Here is a 25,712-nt window from a genome sequence, read left to right as displayed (position 1 = left end):
CAAATCCGTAAAACGGCTGCGTTCTGGAGATATTCTAATTGAAGCATCAAATACAAATCAAACAGAAAAAATTTTGAAAGCCACATCTATAGGGGGAATACCCATCATCGTAACCCCTCACAAAACTTTGAACTCTTCACAAGGTGTCATATCAGAGAGGGATCTTCTTCACGTTTCTGAAGAAGAGATCTGCTCTGAATTAAAAGAACAAGGAATAACAGCTGTCAAGCGAATATCCATGCGTAAGGATGGGAATCTAATCCTAACATTCAATACCCCACAGCCTCCAAGTTCCATCAAGGCAGGGTACTTAAACTGCCCAGTGAGGAATTACGTTCCAAACCCACTGACGTGTTTTAAATGTCAAAAGTACGGCCACTCACAAACAGCTTGTCATGGTAACCCTGCCTGTGCTCGATGTGGTGCTAAAGATCAAGAGAGCAGCTTAAGAGCTTAGCTACTAAGCCTAATTGTATTAACTGCCAAGGAGAGCACCCTACATACTCTCGAGCATGCCAGCGGTGGAAGGACGAAAAGGAGATACAAAAATTAAAAACAGAGCTAAACATCTCCTACCCAGAGGCTAGAAAACGCATACAACCAATAAATAGCGGGAAGCCTTCATATGCTCAGAAGGTTTCTGCAAAGTGCACTATCGGTGCACAAACAGAGATGACTGTACCACCAAGAGAGTCATTCACGCCGATTGCACGCTATTTATTAAATTCACAAAAGCCCACCAAAAAAACGCAGTCAGCTGCTACTCCTATATCTGCACCTCCTAGTGCTCCACCACTACCAAAACCAAGTGGTAAAAAAGAGCAACCAATAATAACAGAAACAATGGATGTAGAGGACAAGGAGGTAACAGACAAATCAGTCTTGGAACTCTTCGTGGAGGAGGAAATGGACACCGGACCAAAAGAGATAAACCCAAGGCTGATAAAAGTAAGCCCTCAGCAACTCGGAAGCCGCCTGATGGACCCACCAAGCCAAAATAATGCCTAAATTCCTACAGTGGAATTGTCATGGATTCCGGCGAAATACTGATGACATAAAGGCCCTCCTGCAAAAGCAAGAGCCAGTTTGCTTTTGCTTGCAGGAGACTTACCTATGGAGGAGTGGCTATCCTTGTGGGCAACCGGACCCCAGTTCAGCCCTTGCTAATTACAACTAGCATAGAAGCGTTACAATTCGCTTTACGGTGGGATTTTTATTAACGGTCTGCTCTATTTATTTGCCACCTGGGACTGACATCTCCCAGGAAGACCTTGATGATCCTGTAACGCAGTTGCCTCCCTCTTTCTTACTTTTTGGGGATTTTAATGGACATAACACCCTGTGGGGTAGTGCTAACATCAATGTTAGCACTACCCTAAATACTTCTAAATATTGGAACAAATACCTTCTTCCACATGCCTACCCATACGTTTTCTGCCATTGATCTCTCTATCTGCTCCCCTTCTCTACTCCCTTCACTCACTTGGGAAGTGGAGGAGAACCCATACAGAAGTGATCACTTCCCTGTGATAACCCCGTTATACGGTGCGAGGCCGTGTCTTCCTTTCAGGTTACCACGGTGGAAGATTGATCAGGCTGACTGGTCTGCCTTCCAACATCAGGCAAATTTTGACCTCAGTACCGTCAGTCAGGAGCCTATCAGTGATGCAGTAACGTACATTACAGAAATAATCGTCCAAGCAGCTGGAAATGCTGTTCCAAAAACATCTGCCCGGTTTCCACCATTTCCCAAACCTTGGTGGAATTCACAATGCACAGCAGCAATATAGATGCACCTTATAACCTTTAAACGCGCACGAGCCAAAGCACGCTACATCCGCTGTCAGAGTCAAAAGGAATCGTGGATCCATTTTACTTCATCAATTACTCAGTCCACTAGTACTAAGGTGGTCTGGGAAAAAATCTGGAAAATGAAGGGAAAATACACAGCACACCTCTCATTGGTCCTTGAATATAATGGATGTACTATTGCAGACTCTACTGCAATAGCCAATGCTCTTGGGGAAACATTTTCTAACATCTCTGCAACATCATCTTACTCCCCAGAGTTTCTGGTCTTAAAGTGCAACACTGAAAAACAGGCCCTTAAATTCACATCGAAGGGTTCCGACCCATACAATGGGCCATTTAATATCCAAGAGCTGAAAACAGCACTCGCCCGTACAAAGGCTACCGCTGTTGGACCAGACAACATCCATTATGAAATGATCAAACATCTTTCACCAGAATCCATGGACTGTTTGCTCTTCCTGTACAACAGAATCTTCCTTGAAGAGCACTTTCTGGATCCCTGGTGCAAGGCAACTATTCTTGCTTTTGCTAAGCCAGGAAAGGATCCTAAATGTCCAAAAAACTATCGTACTATTGCTCTGACCAGCTGTCTGTGCAAAATATTGGAGACAATGGTCAATGCTCGTCTCTTATGGTATTTAGAATTGAACGACCTTCTCTCCCGCTTTCAGTGTGGCTTCCGAAGAAACAGGTCCACACTGGACTTAATTAGACGAGAAACATCTATCCGAGATGCTTTCCTAAAAAGAGAACACTTGGTGTCCATTTTCTTTGACATGGAAAAAGCGTACGACACAACTTGGAGATTTGGTATTTTAAAAGACCTTTACAACCTCGGTCTGAGAGGCCACCTTCCCATTTTTATTAAAAAATTTTTTATCCTGCCGTTATTTCCAAGTTAGTGTAGGAAGTCACATGCTCACCGCGGCCTTTTTGCCAAGAGGAGGGGATACCACAAGGATCTGTCTTAAGTGTTACGCTTTTTTGCCATTAAAATAAATTCTATTTCTGAACAACTTCCTCCAACTATAAACAGTGCACTCTATGTCGATGACTTCAGCATATTCTCTCAATCATGCAATATGAGGGTTATTGAGAGACAACTGCAACAAGCTATTGACCGTCTTAACACCTGGGCCATGACCAATGGTTTCAGGTTCTCACCGGAGAAGACAGTTTGCATCCATTTTTGTCACAAACGTAACCTCCACCCCGAGCCTGAATTAAGACTTGGACAAAGCACCATTCCAGTTGTATCAGAGGCGAAATTCCTGGGACTCATTTTTGACAAAAAGTTGACATTTGTTCAACACATTCGTCAGCTACGTACAAAGTGTACAAGAGGGCTTAACATCCTCCGCTCTCTCTCTTCTACCTCTTGGGGTGCAGACCGATGCACTCTACTACGTCTATACCATGCACTTGTACGCTCAAAATTAGATTATGGGTCTCAGGTGTATGCATCTGCCAGAAATAGTGCTGTTTGTTGGCTTGACCCCATCCATCACCAAGCCATTCGTATCGCTACTGGTGCATTCAGAACATCACCTGTCCAAAGTCTGTATGTCGAAGCAAATGAACCATCCTTGTCGCTTCGACGAATGCAGTTGTCTCTACAATATGCCTTCAAGCTGAAGTCCCTGCCGAACCATCCCACGTGGAGATCCGTTTTCGAGCCACGATGGGAAAAATCTGTATAACACACGACGGACCGCCAATCGCCCATTCGGCATTCGTGTTCAAGAGCTACTCAATGAACTTAACATCTCGGTAGACAAGGTTGCTCGATTACCAAAGGAGCCCCTTCCACCCTGGCATGCACAAACACCAGCATGTGACTTCTCGCTCAAGATTGCGATGAAGTCTAATACTCCAGTTTCTGTCTACCTTCAGCTCTATTCACAACACCGTGCAGAACATTGACTTCTTGCCAGTTTACACAGACTGCTCGAAGTCAGAATCGTATGTGGGATCTGCTGCTGTCTTTCCAAATAATACCATATCAGAGCAGATACCCGTTGACTGCAGCATTTACACTGCAGAGCTGCATGCCATAGAGTTAGCTCTAGATCACATAAGAAAACACCATTACCAACGGTGTATTATATATGCCGATTCAATGAGTGCACTACAGGCTTTATCAGCGATGTCACACACTAATCATCCAACCCTGTCCCGAATTCAGCAGATAATATACAGCCTCTATGTAAGTGGATTCGATATCCGCTTCTGCTGGATCCCAAGTCACATCGGGATTAGAGGAAATGATTTGGCTGACACCGCAGCCAAATCGGCAGCCCTGACGGATAATCTTGACCTGTTAGTCCCCTATACAGACTACAGGCAAGCGATCCGTAATAATTTACAATCTCAGTGGCAAGATTCGCAACAGGATCTAGAAAAGTTGAGCAGATGGGCTGAGAGGTGGCAAATGAAGTTTAACATTGACAAATATAAAGTACTACATATGGGAAGCAGTAACCCTAGAGTAACGTATCAACTCTGTGGTACTACTCTGATTACTACAAACAAACTATGTCAAATTAAGCCTGTGATCCATCCTTGGCGGTCCAGCTTACGCAGATATCGCAAAGAGGAAGTTGTTCTTGCTCGGCTCTGCATAGGACACTGTCATGTTACACACTCCTTTTTGCTGAGGGCTGATGACCCTCCTATGTGCGAGCAGTGCGACACCATTTTATCCGTTCAACATATTTTATGTGACTGTACCAGTTTTAGAAATGCTCGTTTTAGTGCTTTTAACCATCTGACTGAGCCATATACACTCAGTCAGATTTTATCCGACAATGACCATGTGTCTGCAATTTTTAGCTTCCTAAAATCAGTAAACCTTTTTACTCATATTTAAAAAATCTTATTATTTTCAGATTTATTATTGTTACTTGTTTTCTGATATTTGTCTTTTACAGTTTATACTTGACTTTATACCCTGACTTAGCATTAGCATCAGTAGAGGCATATGATGCAAGAAAGCAAGCTTATTCAGCATCAGCAAAAAAAAAAAAAAAAAAACAACCACTACTCCCATTTCACCCCTCCATTCGTTCGAAATACCTGTCCAGCTGAGCCTTAAATTTGTTTAGGCTATCAACTTCAACAACAAGCGATGGAAGTCTATTCCACAAACCAACTGCCCGCTGGCTAAAGGCAAATTTCCGCACATCTATCCGACATCGGTCCTTCCTCAATTTGAATTTATGCTCTCTCAGGTGATTATTCTGAGCAAGAGGAAGAATCCCATCGGCATTGAGCATGCTCAAGCCATTCAAAGCCTTATACACCTCTATCAGATCACCTTGCCGATGCCTAGTCTTCAGGCTCTGTAATTTGCAAAACTTAAGCCTTTCTTCGTAAGAGCAACCCTTTGTTCCATTCACTAATCTTGTTGCCCTTCTCTGTACTCGTTCCTGCAGCCCTACATCCTTCTTGAAATGAGGCCTCCAGACCTGTATACAGTACTCAAGGTGTGGCCTGACCAATGCCTTATACGAGGGAATAATCACATCCCTGTCCCTGCTAGAAAAATTCCTGTATATCATTGACAAGACACCATGAGCTACTCTTGCAGCTTGTTTGCACTGCTCAGAGAACTTCATATCTGCCTGCACAATTACCCCCAGGTCCTTTTCATTCTCTACCACTGTCAGCGTAGTACCACAGAGTTGATACGTTGATCTGGGGTTACTGTTTCCCATATGTAGTACTTTACATTTGTCAATGTTAAACTTCATTTTCCACCTCTCAGCCCATCGGCTCAACCTTTCCAGATCCTGTTGCAGCAGCATAGTATCAGTAGTGTCCTTAACAACCCTGCCAACCTTTGTATCGTCTGCAAACTTGGACATTAAGCCTGATACACCATCATCAATATCATTTATAAATACAGAAAACAACAATGGACCCAACACTGAACCTTGAGGAACCACTAATAACATTAGTCCATGTTGAGCAGTGTCCATTGATTACCACTCTCTGTCTTCTGCCACTCAACCATCCCTTTATCCATAGCAGCAATTTGCCTCCAATGCCACACTTCTCCAATTTGTGCAGCAGTCTTCCATGTGCAACAGTATCAAAAGCCTTTCTAAGATCCAAATATATAATATCAAAGTTATTCCCTGCATCCAGTTCTTTTGTGACTACATCATAGTATCCAATCAAATTGGTCAGACAAGACCTGCCCTTAACAAACCCATGCTGTGTCTGAGCTATAACTGAATTCTTGTCCAGATGATCCTGCAGTGCTTCTTTAACCAGTGCCTCCATTAATTTTCCTGGAACTGAAGTTAAACTAACAGTTCTATAATTACTTGTCAGCCTTTGATCCTCCTTTGTGAATTGGGGTTACATTTGCACATCTCCAGTTTATGGGTACCTCCCCTGAGTCCAAAGAAGCTCTCATAATTATGGCTAGGGGTTTGCTTACTTCCTTTGCTGCCTCCTTTAATATAACTGGATAGATCCCATCCACCCCGGGTGCCTTTTTTTATGTTTAACCTCAACAATTTCTCCTCCACTTTCCTCTCAGTTATTAGAAAATCATCTAGCTCACTGCCAATGTTTACTTCACCTACGACATTCCCCATCTTGAATAACTGCTCATGCGTGAATGCAGATGCAAAATACTCGTTTAGATTGTTAGCCACCTGAGCTGGATCCTCAACTGTTGAACCATCAACATCCAGTGGACCAATCTGATTCATCTCTTTCCTTCTTGAGTTTAAATAGGTAAAGAACTCTTTTCTGTTTTTCTTTGTATCCTTTGCCAAGGATTTCTCATAATCTGCCTTTGCCTGCCTAATCTCCTTTGTGACTTGGTTACAGACCAACTTATATCTATCATAGGCTTCCATGTCACCCATTAATTTGTATGTATCCCATGCATTTTTCTTCTCTGCCATATGTCTCATTAGTTCATCTGACAACCATTTAGGCCTGAACCTTGAACAATATTTCTTGGTTGGTATGTAAAGCCTGGTAGCTTCCAAGATTAGTTCCTTGAATGCTTCCCATTTTGAATTTGCTGTTGGTAACATCATCAGTTGGTCCCACTGTATAGAATTTAAATACTGTCTCAGACCATCATAGTCGCCTTTATGAAAGCAAAAACCCTTCCCTTTACCTCTGATGGTAGTTACCTCCTTGAGTAAATCCCACTTCAGCACACTGTGATCACTGCCACCCAGTGGTTCCTTTATCTGCAGATTCCTAATGCATGAAGAATCACTACTGATAATCAGATCAAGAGTATTACTCCCTCTATTTGCCTCCCGAACATGCTGGTGTAGAAAACAATCATCCAGTAAATCCACAAAAGCCTTGCTAGTGTGTGAGTGACCAACCCACAAATTCCAGTCAATATCTGGGAAATTAAAATCCCCCATTATAAGACTCTCTGATGTACTGGCCCATTCTATTTCCCTGTACAGTATCTTATTATACTCATCAGAGTCATTAGGCCTATAGCACACTCCTACTCTCTCCTACACTCCTCCTACGACTTAGTGACGTAATTCATTAGGTCACTGAAAGTTTTACTTTTTTTATGACAAGGTTTTTGTGCATTATAGCCTAAGTTGCTGATGTGCCAATAAAACTCAATCAATCAATCCTCAATTTGAATTTATGCCTCCACAGGTTCTTAATCTGAGCAAGTGGAAGAATCCCATCAGAATTGAATGTGCTTAACCCATTCAAAGCTTTATACACCTCAATCAGATCACCTTGCATGTACCTAGTTTCCAGCTGCTGTAATTTACAGAACTTAATCTGTCTTTCTTGGTAAGGGGATCCTTTCGTTCCCCTTTTCTGTACTTGCTCAAGCAACTCTACATCCTTCCTAAAATCGGGCCTCCAGACCTGTGCGCAGTACTCAACGCATGGCCTGATCATTGCCTTATACAAAGGGATATAATCTTTTCCCTAATAGGAAAATTCCTGTATATCATTGACAGTACCCCATGACCTGCTCTGGCAGCCTATCTTCACTGCTCAGAAAACTAAATATGTGAAGTATGCATGTACCCATTCTTATTCTTAGATACCCTAACACAGCCCATGTATTTATTTGTTTCATGGTGACTCCAACCAGTCCCTGAAAGCCCCAGCACCCTGCCCTCCAGGCCATTGCTCCTTCTAATAGAAGGAATGCAAGAATCACTTTCACCTCTGCTTGCAGCTACTTTTAACCTCTTAGTTAAAAGTAGCTGCAAGCAGAGAGCGTTTGCTGATCGATAGCATCAGCAAACGCTCTTGCACCAGTCATTGCCTTCCACCAGTTGTTTCAATTGCTTTTTGATCCAAGGTTTACTCATGCATAGGATCCTTTATTGTTTTCTATCTTCAGTCTCATTTTTAATTGCCGCACTGTGTATTATTAATTTGGGTTGGGGGTCCTGAATGCCATTCGGAAGAAAGGCATATACGTGTTAAATGGTAAGAATTCCAATTTCTAAAGATGCTTGTTGTTTGTTTGCAATTTTGTGCACTTTGGGATCTATGGTAGATAGTGTGTCAAGGTATGTATGTAATATGAGATAAATATATAAAAGAGTACTACATAATGATCAGAATGAATTATTTCAATGTTTGTTGTTATGAGCAATGTGAAATAATTATTCCAAAATTTTTTCCAGCTAAAAAAGTTTGCTTCTTTTCAAGAATGGAATACTTATGATCAGAAGGAAAGAGCTAAGAAGAAACGAAAGGTAAATAACATTTGGGTTATTCCATTGCTGGTGGAATAAAATGGAAAATAAAAATCAGTACAATGTTACAAAAATTGTCAAATATAACCCCTCTAGGATTTCTGATTTCTTAAAAGTTTCTGAACCTTAAAAATTTCTTGGTATTTTTCAAAAATTGAGAAAAAAATTAATGATATAACCCATCAGTGATCTTGGCATTGATATTCCTTTATTTTGATGGGGAATGTTTTGGATTTTGAATGTTTTGCATGGGGAAAAAAATATTTTACAAATATTTAAGATGGAGATTTTAATAAGAAAAAAAAAGTTGGTGCGAACAAAAGTAATATTTTCTGCACACTCTGAAGACTGCCAATGACAAAACAAATTAATGTATTCAGTTCATTACATTTCAGGTGTTAGATTTTTATTTCTTAAATTAATTGAAATTTTTATTTTTCTCTGATTAACACAGGGTGTTCGGAGAGTCTCTACATAGGTGTATAGTGACTTTCTGAATACCTTGTAGAATTGAAAAGTAAATAACTGCAGACGATACAAGTGGTTGGCAGGGTTGTTAAGGACACTAATGATAGTACGCTGCTGCAACAGGATCTAGAAAAGTTGAGCAGATGGGCTGAGAGGTGGCAAATGAAGTTTAACATTGACAAATATAAAGTACTACATATGGGAAGCAGTAACCCTAGAGTAACGTATCAACTCTGTGGTACTACTCTGACAGTGGTAGAGAACGAAAAAGACCTGGGGGTAATTGTGCAGGCAGATATGAAGTTGTCTGAGCAGTGCAGACGGTCTGCGAGAGTAGCTCATGGTGTCTTGTCAATGATATATACAGGAATTTTTCTAGCAAGGATAAGGAGGTGATTATCCCCCTTGTATAAGGCAATGGTCAGGCCACATCTTGAGTACTGTATACACATCTGGAGGCCTCATTTTAAGAAGGATGTAGAGCTGTTGGAACGAGTACAGAGAAGGACAGCAAGATTAGTGAATGGAACAAAGGGTTGCTCTTATGAAGAAGGGCTTAAATTTTGCAAATACAGTGTCTGGAGACTAGGCAACTGCAAGGTGATCTGATAGAGGTGTATAAAGCCTTGAATGGTTTGATCATGCTCAATGCTGATGGGATTCTTCCTCATGCTCAGAATAATCACCTGAGAGGGCATAAATTCAAATTGAGGAAAGACAGATGTAGGATAGATGTGCGGAAGTTTGCATTTAGCCACTGGGTAGTTGGTTGGTGGAACAGACTTTCATCCTTTGTTGTAGACGTTGATAGTCTAAATAAATTTAAGGCTTAGCTGGACAGGTATTTGAAACGAATGGAGGGGTGAAATGGCAATTTTTTTTTTTTTTTTTGGCTGATGTTGCATAAGCTTGCTTTCTTGCATAACATGCCTATGCTAATGCTAACTAATCATGTTACTAATTAGTTACTAATTGATTTTCATATCACTGCACATACCTCCCAATGTAATATTCACTTCAAGTTTTATAGTACTTTATAATAACAGCATGTGAAATGCAATATGTATTTCAGGCTTTGTGATTTTATAAATTAAACAACCATAAATATGCTGTCAAATAAACCGTGCTTTCCTAATGCAGTTTACTTATTTCTTCCTGGATTTTAATAGCACTTGACATATAACGTATTTAATGCAGAAATATTTAATGTTTCTGCTGTGATTGATATAATAAGTAATAATTCAATATTTATGTGTTTCATAAACTGATAACAAAAAAAAAAAAAAAAAAAAAAAGCAAAATACAACAACTTTTTATGCATGAACTGAGAAAATTTCATTTCTGCACATCTCCCATATTGCTCATTCATTCTTCCAATCAGAGTATGGCAACAGACATAATATGCAGTGCTTCAGCTACATATAATATGTGGATAGCCTATATGATGTGTGTGAAAAAAAAAAAAAAAGAAAGAAAGAATTGCCAGGTTTCCATTGGTGTGGTTTAATGAAATTTGGGATTGTTGAATAAATCTGTTGAAAAGAACCAAATATAAAATTTCATGAAAATCCATTCAATGGGAGTTGAGTTATTTTATTCATACAGATGGACAAAAACAAATAATTGTTGGATTTCTATTGATCCATTTAAGAAACGTTAGAGGCTTCTTTGTGAAGATAATTTGAATGTATAGATCTGCTGATTAGAGTTACATGGGAGATTGAAAATTACCATATGGGTTTGCATGAAAGGCAATGATTTATATATCTGGGGTGGCGACATGCTTGTATAGGGTTGGTCTTGTGTGGATTTAATTTTATCTAGGCATCAGACATTGAAAAAGTCAACAGGTGGACTGGCATTAAGTGTGTTTGAATCATCTGAATTGCATTTAGTAAGGTTAATACCCATGGTGTGTAGTTTATTGTTATTTAGTTTTACTAAAATTTGATTATTATCTATCTGCAGGGTGTTTTCCAGGTTGTGTGCATGCAATGAAAATTCTGTTAATCTGGTCCCCTTGCAGATAGCATATTTGTGAACATATGCTATCTGCATGGGGAAAAGAAATAATGGTACACTGAGAAAAGACTAGCTTTGTCTGTGTATGCAAAAATGTTTCTAATCTTGTCGGCCAAATGAGCTATAGTATAGTGTGGAAGGGAAACTATTTTGTTGTAATTCTCCATGGAATTATTATTGAGGAATTTCTTGAGAGGTTTAAGAAACAAGAAAAAATCAGTTTGGCTATCCTCCAGCAAATCATGATGCAAAATTTGGTAATGCCTTTCCTTTTTCGTACTGTTAAAGTTCATAAACTTTGATTACCCATTGCACCGAGTATTCTCATACAAATCTTTGATCTTTTCCGGCTTATTCTCATTTATAGCGAACATTATATCACCCATAGCCTCATCCACCTTTGTAAACAATACAGTAGACATCTTCCCAAATTTAAAATGCATTAATTTAGACACGGTGATATATTAGCTTCTTATGATGTTGTCTCTCTTTTACCACTTTCATCATGCAGAGTTGGAACTGCTATAAACAGACCTAACATTGGTACAATGCACAAAATTAACTCCAGAAGATGAATTAACTTTACTTTTCCTATTATTTGACTAATAATAGGAGAAGAAATGAAAGTTAAGCATGACAACACTGCTTATAAACACATTTTTGGACTTCTAATAGAATTGGATTTCTTTGCTCCAATCCCAGGCATCTATTTGATTGCCATTGAAAAGACCATATTAACCCATACTTCAGGTCTTAGATTAAACTGTTTGTCAGATTTACTGATGATATCCTTATAATGAGCCATCACCAACAATCCGCCTTTGTTAAATTCAGTCAATTTCATCCACAGTTCAATTAATATAACCTTGAACTTGGGACTGATAACGTTAACGTCCTGAATTTAACCATTAAAAAAATTAACCATTTAATCATTGACTGTTCAACCATTAAAAACAAGTGTGATGCTTGGTACCCATATACAGTGAAATTTCTAACGGACACCTCTCGTTAACGGACATCTCTCTACAACGGACATTTTCAAAATCCCCAACTCACCTCCATTGGTTTTAACGTGTTTGCAGCTTCTGTCTAGCGGACATTCTCTGTAATGGACGCGGACAGGCAATCTGTACTGTTTCGTTTAGATTAGCACTTAATTTGATCTCCCCATAACGGACAGTGGGCGAGCTCACGGCCCTTTTTCTAGGAACATTTCTTCCACGTATTGCCTCAGTCGTGTGTTTATTTTCTATTTCCGATTCTCTGAATTTTATCAAGGTTTACGTCGCGGTTCTAAACCCTTTTTCAAGAATATTAAGGCACGTGTAAAACTTCTGATGAATTCGGTGTATGCAGGGAGGGGGGGGGGGGAATATGGTCGGCCTTTCATCTTTTCAGTTTCAGTTTTCAGTTTTATTCAGTGTCGTGTGAAGTGCACAATGTCTTCTCGTAAACATTTAACTTTAAAAGATAGTCTAACTCATTAATGCGTTATGATAGGCAAAAAAATAGTGTTCGCAATCTCGCTGTAAAATTCAAACTCGGGAAGACGCAGGTAAGCGACATCCTAAAGAAAAAAAATGAACTGCTCAAACAATTTTGGCAACACGTAAATGATCAGGTTCAAAATCATTCCCGAAAACTGTTGTACTTCAAATTTGTCGCGCACATGCTAAAAAAATTCCCATTAATGGGCCTATTATTAGGGAAAAGGCTTTGGAGGTTGCGAAATCTATGGGAGTAAATGTGTTCATAGCTTCTGTGGGATGGCTAGACAAATTCAAAACTCAGCATAAAATTTCTTGGAAAACCGTAAGTGGTTAAGGTGGATCTGTTGATACTGGGGTTGTAACAGAGTGGACCGTCAAATTGGAAGATTTATGTTGTGATTTTGAAGCTAAGGATATTTACAACTGTGACGAAACAGGGTTGTTTTTTTAAAGCTCTTCCTGAAAACACAATGAGTCTAAAAAACAAAAAGTGCCAGGGCAGCAAAATTTCTAAGGAACGCTTGACTGTACTATTGTGTACAAATATGCTGGGAGACTTTGAACAACCTCTTGTTATAGGAAACCCACAAAATCCTCGTTGTTTCAAGGGCATAAAGTTGAATCTTTTGGATGTTGACTGGAAGTCTAATAAAAAAGCGTGGATGACACGAGATATCATGAGTGAATGGATAAGTCACTTTAACCAAAACATGATTCGTCAAAACAGAAAAATTATTCTTTTCATGGATAATTGCATCTCACCCGCGCATTGAATTGTCCAACATTCAAATCGTTTTTCTGCCACCAAACACATCTGCAGAGTGTCAGCCCTTGGATCAAGGGATAATAAAAAAATTTTAAACTTCACTACAGAAAACGTGTTTTAAGACATCTCATTGCAAACATGAACGATGTAACATGTGCAAGTGACCTTGCAAAGAAAATCAGCATCCTAGATGCGATTCAATGGATTTCCTCTTCAGTAAACGCAATTAGAAAACAAACTGTCGTGAACTGTTTTGTAAAGTCTGGCTTCTCAAACGCAAAAATTGAAGTTGTGAACAGCAATGTGGAGCACCAAGAAGAACAAGAACTTCAACATCTATTGATAATGTACGATACTTCCGCTACAAGTGACCCTGGCTACAAAGATATAGACTCAAACCTCACTACAGAAGATGGTGCTCTAGATATCAACGACATTATCATCGATATTTTTCAAGAAGTTCCTCATGAGAATGAAGAAATGGAATGAGGTCATTCTGTCGAAGAACATATTAACGACGAACCACCGATGAAAATAGAAGAAGCGCTCATACAAGTCAATCGTTTAAAAATGTTTTTCGCCGCTGAAGAAGATACTGAAGGACTTTCAATGGTTTCTTCACTGCAAACAAATGTTGAAAACAATTATCAGCCGGAAGAAGGTGCAGAAGAAAATAAGTGATTACTGTGTGTATTTTTCTTAAGATAAAGTCATAATATGCATAGCACAATTGTATCTGTATTATTTACAAAAATATTGTGCAAAATCTATATATAATTTAAAATAATTTTACCTTAAACGTTTAACGATTTTTCTCTATCTCTTGTGTATGTAATTGTATATTATTTACAAAAATATTGTTCAAAATCTGTATATATTTTAATTTAATTTTACCTTAAACGTTTAACGATTTTTCTTTCTTTCTTTTTTTTTTTTTCTCCCTCAGACTTCTTGTTAGCGGACACTTCTCTCTAACGGACACATTTTCGTTCCCCATGGCTGTCCGTTAAAGGGAAGTTTCGCTGTATATGTATGGAAATTCCATGAACTCTAGTCAGTTCCTGCATTTCAACTAAAAACAATGTAAAAATTACTGTATGTAAAAAAATAAATAAATAAAATCAGTGCTGCAAACACAAGTCAACTGTGGAAAAAATATTGCTCTTCAGAAGCCAACTGGGAACAAGCACTCCAGTATTTGTGCTTGCCATTCCAGGAGAATATACATTTTAAACTCTGACCCCCCCCCCACACACACACACAAGAATGGTCCCTTGGAATTACAACAGTAGACCTGCACAAACATTTTCACACACACACATGGGCAAAACTTAGTTTTTTTCTTCTCATTACACCATCGATACATGAAATGTGTTACCATGTGAAATACATGAAACTTGGTTACCACATGAAATTCCTGAAACGTGAAATGTGGTTTCATTTTACCATGTTTCATAATTGCTGTACTATATTATTTAAGTCACAAACGATTTACAGTGTTTATGACTTAAATAATATAGTATGCCTAACCAATATGACTAACAAGTCTACCCAGCCAAAAATGTTGGCTCCACTTTTTTTCCTGTGCAGCTGGAGTATCAGCTCAAACATGTGCATACTTTCATGTATATGGTATCTGGGACTGGATTAACATGAATTATTATCGCATGCTCGCAACCTTGACCACATGCTGAAGATTACCATTACCCAAATTTTAGGCAGACTAAAAGCTCATACATTTGCTTTCTTGCATCACATGCCACTACTACGATTACGATTATAAACTACACACCGTGGAAGCATTAACTGTAGTTAAATTGGACAATTCAAACACACTTAATGCCAGACTACCTGTTCACTCTTTCAATGTTTGGTGCCTGGATAAAATTAAATTCACAAATGACCAACTTTATACATGCTCCCCACAGCACTTGATCACCCCAATTATATAAATCCCTACCTTTTGTGCACACCCATATAGTGCAACGAATAATTGGCAATGAATCCAACCTATAATCGGCAACTAATCAAAAAAAAAAAAAAAAAAAACTTGGTATTCTTTTAACCTTTATTTTCTTTTTTAAAATTCCTTCACATTTTTTATTCCTAAATCCCAAAAGTACTCTTCACTTTTGGTTATATTATGTCCACTAATGATAGTACACTGTTAGAGCACTTCATGATCTATAGAGGCTATACTTCTTAATTATTCCCTGTACGTTTTAGATTTCCTCTCCTCTACTTGCCTCCTCCCAGAAATTAATCAGCAGGTCTATAGAGGTAACTTACCTTTATAAAGAAGTTTGACATTTCATGATTATCATGAAATGTCAAATAATCATGAAATGTCAATTGAATCACTAAAACATTTGATAGTATTGATACACAGAGACAACAGGTGCTTTACATATATATATATATATATATATATGCTAATCCACCTAAAAAACAAGTCATTTCATTATTCATAATATTGAAGTCAGTCTAAAGTCAGTCAGTCTAATGTCCTTTTGAAGGTGTGAGTGCAGGTGGTTTCAGAGCACAATGCATACAAGTACAAATTACAGATTCACTGTACAGTTATCTATAGGTTTTTTGTTTTTTTTTTTTGTTATCAGCTAACTCGAATTTTATGCTGCCCCAAATGTGATTTTGCTACTGAAATGTAGTTCCTTACCTCTATCAGTATTGTAACTCGTTTTGCCATTTTTCAGCCCATCCCAGTGATCTAGATCTTGTTGATATAGCATATCTTGACTAATTAAATTAATTACTCTGCTTATCTTTATCATTGGCAGACGTAAGTATTACACTTTAAATACAGAGATTCCTGTGGAACTGTATCAGAAGCTCTACTAAAATCTAAGTTAACAATATCAAAATTATTCTTTGCATTCAATTTCTTTTTGAAAAACTTATAGTAGCTAATACCCATCTGATTTCCCCTTAAGAAATCTATGCTGTGATTGTCTTGTGCCTCTATTCCTATCCAAATGATTTTGTATTCACCTATGAGCTCTATAATTTTCCTTGGTACAGAAGTGTCAGATGTATGGTTCTGTAAATATTCACTTTACATGCCCATTCTTGCACATATCCATTCTGTGGAATCTTTTGTCTTTCCCTGAATCCTCATTATTATAGTTTAAAGATTTCTTTACTCCTTTTACTTTTTTGTTCTTGTGACAGTGATATTGCAAAGATAGCTGTCACTGAAGTGGTAAAAAAAAATACAACGAAATGTTTGACCCCATTCTTTACATGTTTCCGATTTGGAAATAACTATTACTTCAAACAATACTTTCCCTCTGCACTGTTCAGAGGACTTCTTGACCCACAAACTACTTAACCTTTCTTCCCTTCGTGGATCAGGACTTAAGGATCGACATTTATGAAGCTGTGCAGAAAAGTATGGCAAAATTTGGAGGTTTTGATAAGCTCTTTTGTATTGTTACAGATGGAGTCAAGGATATGGGCAGTGAACAAAATGGATTGTCTGCTTTCTTTTTTATTTATTTATTTTTATTACACACTTTTAAAATTAAATTATCAGTTTCTTTATAATAATTATAACACAGCCTCTCAACAGCAGTTGTTGGTGGGAGTTAATTTGAATAAACATTCATAAATTTCTTTTTTCTTGCTAAAGATTTATTTTGGAATTTAATTTAGAAAGCAAAGAGTAAGTTGCCCCCCAAGCCAAAGCCTTTAAAAAAGAAGGATCGTCTTCAACAAGAGTATAAACGCCAGAAAGAAACTGAAAAAATACAAGAAGAAATAATGAGACATCAACAGATAGAACAACATCGTGAACAGCGAAGGCAGCAGAAAGAAACTGAAAAGAGACAGCAATTGAAAAAAGAAATGGCTGAAAGTTTGTATGAGGATGCCACTAAGCAGGTCCAGAAGGAGACAATGAGTAAAGAAAATGGTGATGAAAAAGAGAAACCCGAAGAGGCAAAGGTATGTAATAATAGAAAGATAATTTCTGCATAAATTTCTTAAATTGGTTATTAAAAATAGAACCAAACATTTTGGTAGTTTGGTTGAAAGTTTGTAATAATTCATTATCCGTTTATTCCAGCATCTATATTATTTTCTGTATCCACTGGATTATTGCATAGAGATGTTGTGTTAACCAGGCCTGGTATAGTTTATCATGTTGATGTTATAATTGGGATTCTCATGCTAAAGCTCAATTAGTTGCACCCTTATGGATCGTGTGTGTGTGTGTGTGTGTGTGTGTGTACAAAGCCCTCGAAGAAGTAGCAGACATATGACCAAGTGGAAGAATGTTATTTACATTTTTATTTACATTTTTCATTAATATAATTTTATATAGGCCTTCCAGGCTAAAGCTAGTTTACTTTTGCTAACTTGTTAGTTTGGTCCTTATACACCTAATCCCTACAGATAGATACCATTAAATAAAATTGACTAATATATATATATAAAGGTTAAATGAAAGCAATTGGGATGAGCATAGAATATAAACTATGGACTGTAATTGGAAATACAGAAAAAATAACTAATCATAATTTCTTAGCTTTTTTTTTTCCACATTTTAGTCATGTGGATATCCTCGTCCTAAATGCAAATTTTGAACATATAGCCAAATATATATACCCTAATGAACTAATCTTACACAAATTGGTAATCAATATTCCAGTTTTCTTGATCTTAGCATTACCCTCAATAGTCTTCCTCATAATATACAATTATTCAATAAAAGAAATAAATTTAATTTTAACATATATCTCACAAACTGCAATTCTAATATTTCCATTAAAACACGCAAAAATATTATTTGTACACAGATTGTCAGATTAGCCAACATAAGTAGTAATCAAGTTATTTGACTTTTGTAATAAATTTATAAAAAATAGTATCTGTATTAATTTTATTAACTGCAACATAAAAAATGTTTTTCAATATATCAAACATAAGTTTGGATTTAATTTATTTCAATTTGGTTAGTTCCAACCTAGTATTTGTACAGTTGTAATATTTCCACTACTTTGAGATTAGACTTCACACATCTTCTTTTTGAACTATATTATTTGTCTCTTTATTCCTGAAATTTTTTATCTTCACTTTTGATATGGCATAAATTTCTGCCTGTTCTTGTGGAGGTTGTTTCCTTGTTAATATCTTTCTTCTTATCACTCTGATTTTTGAAAATAGCAGGAGATTTATTTTTCATATATCTGTTTCAATCGTTTTGGAGTTGTTAGCTGTGATCCAGCTATTACTGTTGTTTTATTTTTGTTGGTTTTGACACCTTTACTTACAGACTTTTTGTGCTGCAGTGATTCCTTCCAATTCCTCTACTCTTGGAACCTCTTATAATGCAATGTTTATGAATTATTTACAATTATATTGCAATTCATTTGGAGTTATATATGCATTTCACTTCATTATAGTTATTTTGACATTTATTCATTTCATATATATTCAACAGCTTTTACAGTTCCGTTACCGTTCGATATCCCCAGGACTACCTTTTTTTACCTTCTCTTGTATTTTCTCAGAATTTTCCATCTGGAATTTTCTGCGAACATCTGTACTCTGTCTCTAATCTTCTTATTTTCTTGTTGATTAAAAACTTTGTTCTATAATTCAGGCTACTAGCATTAGCATTAGTAGAGGCATTTGATGCAAGAAATGCCTCTACTAATGCTTATGCAGCATCAGCCAAAAAAAAAAAAAACCCACTTCCACTTCACCCCTCTGTTCGTTCAAAATACCTGTCCAGCTGAGCCTTAAACTTATTTAGGCTATCAACCTCCACTACAAGGGATGGAAGTCTGTTCCACCAACCAACCACCCACTGGCTAAAGGCAAATTTCCGCACATCTATCCTACATCTGTCTTTCCTCAATTTGAATTTATGCCCTCTCAGGTGATTTTTCTGAGCTAGAGGAAGAATCCCATCAGCATTGAGCATGCTCAAACCATTCAAGGCTTTATACACCTCTATCAGATCACCTCGCTGGTACCTAGTCTCCAGACACTGTAATTTGCAAAACTTAAGTCTTTCTTCGTAAGAACACCCCTTTGTTCCACTCACTAATCTTGTTGCCCTTCTCTGTACTCGTTCCAGCAGCTCTACATCCTTCTTGAAATGAGGCCTCCAGACCTGTATACAGTACTCTAGGTGTGGCTTGACCATTGCCTTATACAAGGGAATAATCACCTCCTTATCCCTTCTGGAAAAATTCCTGTATATCATTGACAATACTCCACGAGCTACCTTTCCTTTGCAGCCCGTCTGCACTGCTCAGAGAACTTCATATCTGCCTGCATAACCACCCCCAAGTCCCTTTCATTCTCACCACTGTCAGTGTAGTACCACAGAGTTGATACGTTGCTCTGGGGTTGCTGTTTCCCATGTGTAGTACTTTACATTTGTCAATGTTAAACTTCATTTGCCACCTCTCAGCCCATCTGCTCAACCTTTCCAGATCCTGTTGCAGCAGCATAGTGTCAGTAGTGTCCTTGCCAACCCTGCCAACCTTTGTATCGTCTGCAAACTTGGACATTAAGCTTGATATACCATCATCAATATCATTTATAAATACAGAAAACAATAATGGACCCAACACTGAGCCCTGAGGGACTCCACTAATAACAGTAGTCCACGATGAGCAGTGTCCATTGATTACCACTCTCTGTCTTCTCCCCCTCAACCACCCCTTTATCCATAGCAGCAATTTGCCTCCAATGTCACACTGCTCCAATTTGTGTAGCAGTCTTCCATGTGCAATAGTATCAAAAGCCTTTCTAAGATACAAGTATATAATATAAAAGTTATTCCCTGCATCCAGTTCTTTTGTGACTGCATCATAGTATCCAATCAAATTGGTCAGGCAAGACTTCCCCTTAACAAAACCATGCTGTGTCCGAGCTATAACTGACATCTTGTCTAAATGATCCTGCAGTTCTTCTTTAACCAGTGCCTCCATTAATTTTCCTGGAACAGAAGTTAAGCTCACAAGTCTATAATTACTTGTGTCAGCCTTTGATCCTCCTTTGTGAATTGGGGTCACATTTGCATATTTCCAGTCTATGGGTACCTCCCCTGAGTCCAAGGAAGCTCTCATAATTATGGCTAAGGGTTTGCTTACTTCCTTTGCTGCCTCCTTTAATATAACTGGATAGATCCCATCCACCCCAGGTGCCTTTCTTGTGTTTATCTTCAACAGTTTCTCCTCCACTTTACTCCCAGTTATTTCAAGATTCTGTAGCTTACTGCTAGAGTTGAATACACCTCTGGCATTCCCCTCGCTGAATAACTCCTCATGTGTGAATGTCGATGCAAAATATTCATTGTTTGTTAGCTACCTGAGTAGGATCATCAACAGTTGACCCATCCATATCAAGTGGACCAATCTGATTCATCCCCTTCCTTCTAGAGTTTACATAAGTAAAGAACTCTTTGGTGTTTTTCTTTGCATCCCTTGCCAAGGATTTCTCGTAATCTGCCTTCGCCTGCCTAACCTCCTTTGTAACTTGGTTGCATATCAACTTGTATCTATCATAGGCTTCTGTGTCATGTGTTAATTTGTAAGTATCCCATGCATTTTTCTTCTCTGCCATATGCCTCATTAGTTCATCTGACATCCATTTTGGCCTAAACCTTGAACAATATTTCTTATATGTAAAGCCTAGTAGCTTCCAAGATAAGTTCTTTGAATGCTTCCCATTTTGAATTTGCTGTTGGTAACATCATCAGTTGGTCCCACTGTATAGAATTTAAATACTGTCTAAGTCCATCGTAGTCGCCTTTACGGAAGCAATAACCCTTCTCTTTACCCCTACCTCTTTGAGTAAATCCCACTTCAGCACACTGTGATCACTGCCACCTAGTGGTTCATTTATCTGCAGATTCTTAATGCATGAAGAATCGCTGATAATCAAATCAAGAGTATTACTCCCTCTAGTTGCCTCCCGAACATGCTGATGTAGAAAACAATCATCCAATAAATCCACAAAAGCCCTGCTAGTGTGTGAGTGACCAGCCCCCAAATTCCAGTCAATATCTGGGAAATTAAAATCTCCCATTATAAGACTCTCTAATTTACTGGCCCACTCTATTTCCCTGTACAGTTTCTTATTATACTCATCAGAGTCATTAGGCCTATAGCACACTCCTGTCACACCAAACTGACTCAACACTGCACTGTCCAGCGATGTCGACTGGCTTCACTTCCTTGGTTTTTATGTGTTTCTTCACTAATAGCATAACCCCTCCCCCCTTCCTATCCTGTCTATCCTTTCTGTAGACGTTGTACTCCCCAAATTGCAGTTCTGCATCCCTTATATCTGTGTGACACCACGTCTCTGATATCCCCAACAATATCTGCCTTTGATGTTTTGAGCAATACCTCAAATTCATCAAATTTATTTACTAAACTCCTAGCATTGGTGTACACGCAAGTATACCTGCACCTGTTTCTATTCTTAGCTAGGGCGCCTCCGTAGCCAGGTGGGAAGGAGCAGCAGTGCATAGCACACGCTTCTTGATTAGACCGGGGTTCGAGCCCGTCACCACCAAATATGGAGGATGCGGAAAGGTCAGGAATGATCACCGCATATCCCCGAGCAATATGGCCTTAGTTGCTAATGCTCCTAAAAACCAAAACAACAACATATTCTTAGCTACCCTAACACAACCCATGTGTTTACTTGTACCGCAATGGCTCCCAGCAGTCTCTGAAATATCATGCATCTTGTTTTTCAGGCTTCTGCTGATTCTAATAGAAGCAGTGCAAGAATCTCTTTCACCTCTGCCAGTGGCTACTGTCAATCTCTTGGTCTTTGTCTCCCCCCAATCTAGCAGTTTTCCGACCCACCTAACACTGCCTCGATAGCATCAGCAAATATTCTTGCACCCTTTCTATTTAAGTGTATCCCATCCCTGTAGAAGCAATCTCTCCTGTTAACAAGTACAGTCCGGGCTGAAAAAAATTCTACCCCTTGAGCCTTGCACAATCTTTCCAGGGCCGACTTTCTCTTACTCTTTCATTTTACATTCAGAGAGCTCCACATATCATATGTTACATATGTAAAAATTGCTATGGAAGGTCATTTGCTATATCTTTCTATTTGTATAGTTCTCATTTACGGCTGCATTTCACTTCATATATAAACATTCTATTTCATTTTCAATTTCAAGCAGCTATTCAAAGTCGGCAGTTTCTTTACCATCTGCTACTATTCTATAACTCTTCTGAATGTTTCCCGGCTTCAAACAAATTTTACATGGAATACATGTATATCAGTACTTGGAAACATAAGGTATTTAATCTACTTTAATTTCTTTTTTGCAATTATATATGTCACACAGTTATGAACAGACATATACATCAGTACTTGGAAATATAAGGTATTTAATCTACTTTAATTTCTTTTTTGCAATTGTATATGTTCACGCAGTTATGATACTTTAATTTTCCATGTCCAGATGGTTTTTTTCCCCTTTTTAAATACGTCTATATCCCTCTCATCTTTTAGTTTATTATAATTTTGGTGAATTTATTTTACTCTCATCTTTCAATCTGCTTACAGCTTCCTTCCATTATTTTGATCTATTTATACTTATGTTTATTTTATTTGGCTTTAACTTGCTTTGCATCACTATGCTTTTCTTATATAGTTCCAACAGTTAATATTTCTACCTTTACTGATGCAATATGTGCAATTTTTTCTTTTCCCCCTCACGGCAACCTCTACAATGCTTTCTTATAGGCTTATAATATTAACATCTTTTTCTATTAGTACTTTCTTATCCAGGATCCTCTCTAAGAGGTCGGGAAGTTACATTCCTAGCTTGCCCGAGTACTCCAAAAATGAAAAATTCTTTTCTTTATCTTTTTGCTTTCTATACTTAATTTTTTTTGTCCACTGAGCTATTATTGTAACACAAGGGCAATTTGGATGCTATTACTATCCTTTTCTCTATGCTATCTTTGCCTCCTTTTTTTTTTTTTTCATTACTTTATCCACACAACCACACTTCATTTTCATTTTCCAATACCATACAAAGCCTGTTCTAATTTTCCAACCTGCCTTTCCTTTAGATTTGCCTTATTCATCTTTAATTTCCCAGCTAATCCACTTATTATTGCATACATTGACTCATTGTTATTTTAATTGTATTAAACTTTATTTTATTATATTACTTATTTCATTTTATCTTAATTTTGTCGCTAACACTGCTTTGGGCCTACCCTCCCCATCTTTATGGAAGAATTTGCTGCTTTTTACCTTCCCTATTACAAAAAATTTTTTAAAAAATTTTATTGCATTCTATTTGTATGTTATTTTCATTCTGTCAGAGTATCACCTTTCTACCTTTGCAAAGTTTCCGCTCAGGATACGGGACTTAATTTAGTCCCGTATCTTGAGTGGAAACAGATGTTTCTATGCACATGAAAAACTAATGAAGTCCAGAGCATTGAACAGACATATTCAAATTAAGAATATACAAAAGTCTCATTAGACCAGCTGTGACATATAGTTGTGAAGCTTGGACATTAACAAGTAAAGACGAGAAGTTGTTGAGAGTGTTCGAGCATAGAATTTTATGAAAAGTTTTTGGGCCCATACAAGATGTTAATGGATCCTAAAAGATCAGAATGAACCACGAACTTGACCATCTTATTCAGGGTGTGGACATCATCAGATTTGTGAATAGCCAGAGACTTTCCTGGTTGGGACACGTTATGAGAATGGATGACAACAGAACAACTAAGTGTATAATAAAATGAAAACCTTCCTGTAGGCGAGCGTGTGGAAGACCGCAGAAAAGATGGATGGATGGATGACAAAGAGGAGGACTTAAAGATCATGGGAATAAGAAGTTGGAGAAGTTTGACTTCTGGGAACATCATTGAGAAGGCTAAGACCCACCCTGTGTTATAATGCCAGAAAATGTACTTCCCAAAAATTACTACAGGTTTTAGGAAATTTTTGTTTCAGGTAATCATTAAAACAAAATTTAAATGTTCATTTTTCTATTTTACACTTTTATTACATGTGTAACTATTTTTCAATAGGGAAACATTAAGGCGAAAAAATTTGGAGATAGTTACAAGGCAGAAGAGAAGTCATCAGGTGAATCTCGACAGTATGAAGATTTTGAGTGTTGGGCTGATCCAAATGATATGACTACCGCTGGTGAACACTTTGGATCTGATTTTCCAGCACATTTTTGTGAAGACCATGCTGTAGAAGAAAAGAAAAATAAAAGATCCAAAAGGGTAAGTAGTTTTGTTAATGTTTCATTAAATTCTCTGGGGTTACTTTTTTAATGATTTTCACTGTGAGAGCAAAGAACTAAAAATTTTTTTGATGGTTAATTCTGAAGAAACTTTGAAATAATTCAGAAATTTATCCCATGCCTCTGAAATTTCATGGTTTTAGTCTTTGCATGTGCTGGTTAGCCTATGAATACACACTTGTAAAGAAATAACACAATAAAACCATGTGAATTGATCCTCTGTATATGATGACAATCAAATACATGTACTAAGTTTAGTTTTGTATCAGAGATATATTGCATATATCTCTGATACTATTAAGTTGCCAGAATAGTAGTCATATGCTTCATCCAGTTGGTTTAGCCATCTTCCTCAAAATAATATACTTTAGTTTTGTGATTGTCTGGGCTGTCATGGTCTAATATAAAGATTCTCACGCATAGCCTTATCAATTTTGTTTCATCTTGATGTGGATACCTGATATGTATTACAACATCATATCTGTTTGCACTTCTTTTCTTTTTTTATATGGATTGGTATAATTAAAGTGCATCTCTACAGTTGCCACAGATCAAATATTATTAATAAGGAAAAGATAATTCGTAATAGACACTGTCCAACACATGGAAATGGGAGTGCAAAAATGAAAAAAATGGTTTCAAACACTGCCACCAGGGGCAATTGGTACTGTATGCAACTGGTATAGAACTTTTTGGATGAATTGTTAGATATGAAGATTGAGGTGTTTGATAGTACTATGTCCACTGTTTGAGCTTCTGCAGACCTCTCAGGACCAAGATATCGATGAGGAATACAACTTTCTGAAAGTGATAAATCCCGAGAAACCTATAGGAAAAATAAATCCAAAGAAGAAAAAATTAGTAAAGAAACACATGTCGTGATGAACCGAAGACAACAAATGACGAGCAGGATAAATGCTGACAAGGACAAAGAAGATTTAGCACGAGAAAAGTAGAACAAGCATTAAGGAAAAACAAAGGACTTAAATCAGTAGTCATGAGCAGTAATACAGATAGACAAATGATACTGAATCTGAAGAATAGTGATGATCCTGCACAGGTTGCTGACAAACTGAATGAGTATTTCGCATCTATATTCACACTTGAGGAATTCTTTAGGGAAGGGGATGCCTGAAGTTTAT

At 37.6% G+C, this 25,712-nt stretch overlaps 1 protein-coding gene across 1 annotated transcript in view; it reads left to right on the top strand.

Annotated features, from left to right (window-relative positions):
* The window catches only part of LOC150080085 (uncharacterized), a 190,026-nt gene that overhangs the window by 96,931 nt on the left and 67,383 nt on the right, over positions 1-25,712 (top strand). Inside the window, exons 7-9 of the mRNA XM_090381665.1 lie at positions 8,469-8,540; positions 16,959-17,249; positions 24,347-24,550. Of these exons, the coding sequence (XP_090237791.1) occupies positions 8,469-8,540; positions 16,959-17,249; positions 24,347-24,550 (567 nt within the window). The remainder of the gene's footprint in view (positions 1-8,468; positions 8,541-16,958; positions 17,250-24,346; positions 24,551-25,712) is intronic.

Source organism: Mastigoproctus giganteus, chromosome 9, assembly GCF_048544385.1.
Source record: "Mastigoproctus giganteus isolate SK-2022 chromosome 9, ASM4854438v1, whole genome shotgun sequence".
Classification (NCBI taxonomy): Eukaryota; Metazoa; Arthropoda; class Arachnida; order Uropygi; family Thelyphonidae; genus Mastigoproctus; species Mastigoproctus giganteus.
The sequence above is the reverse complement of the archived record's forward strand: the minus strand, read 5'-3'. Positions and strand labels throughout refer to the sequence as shown.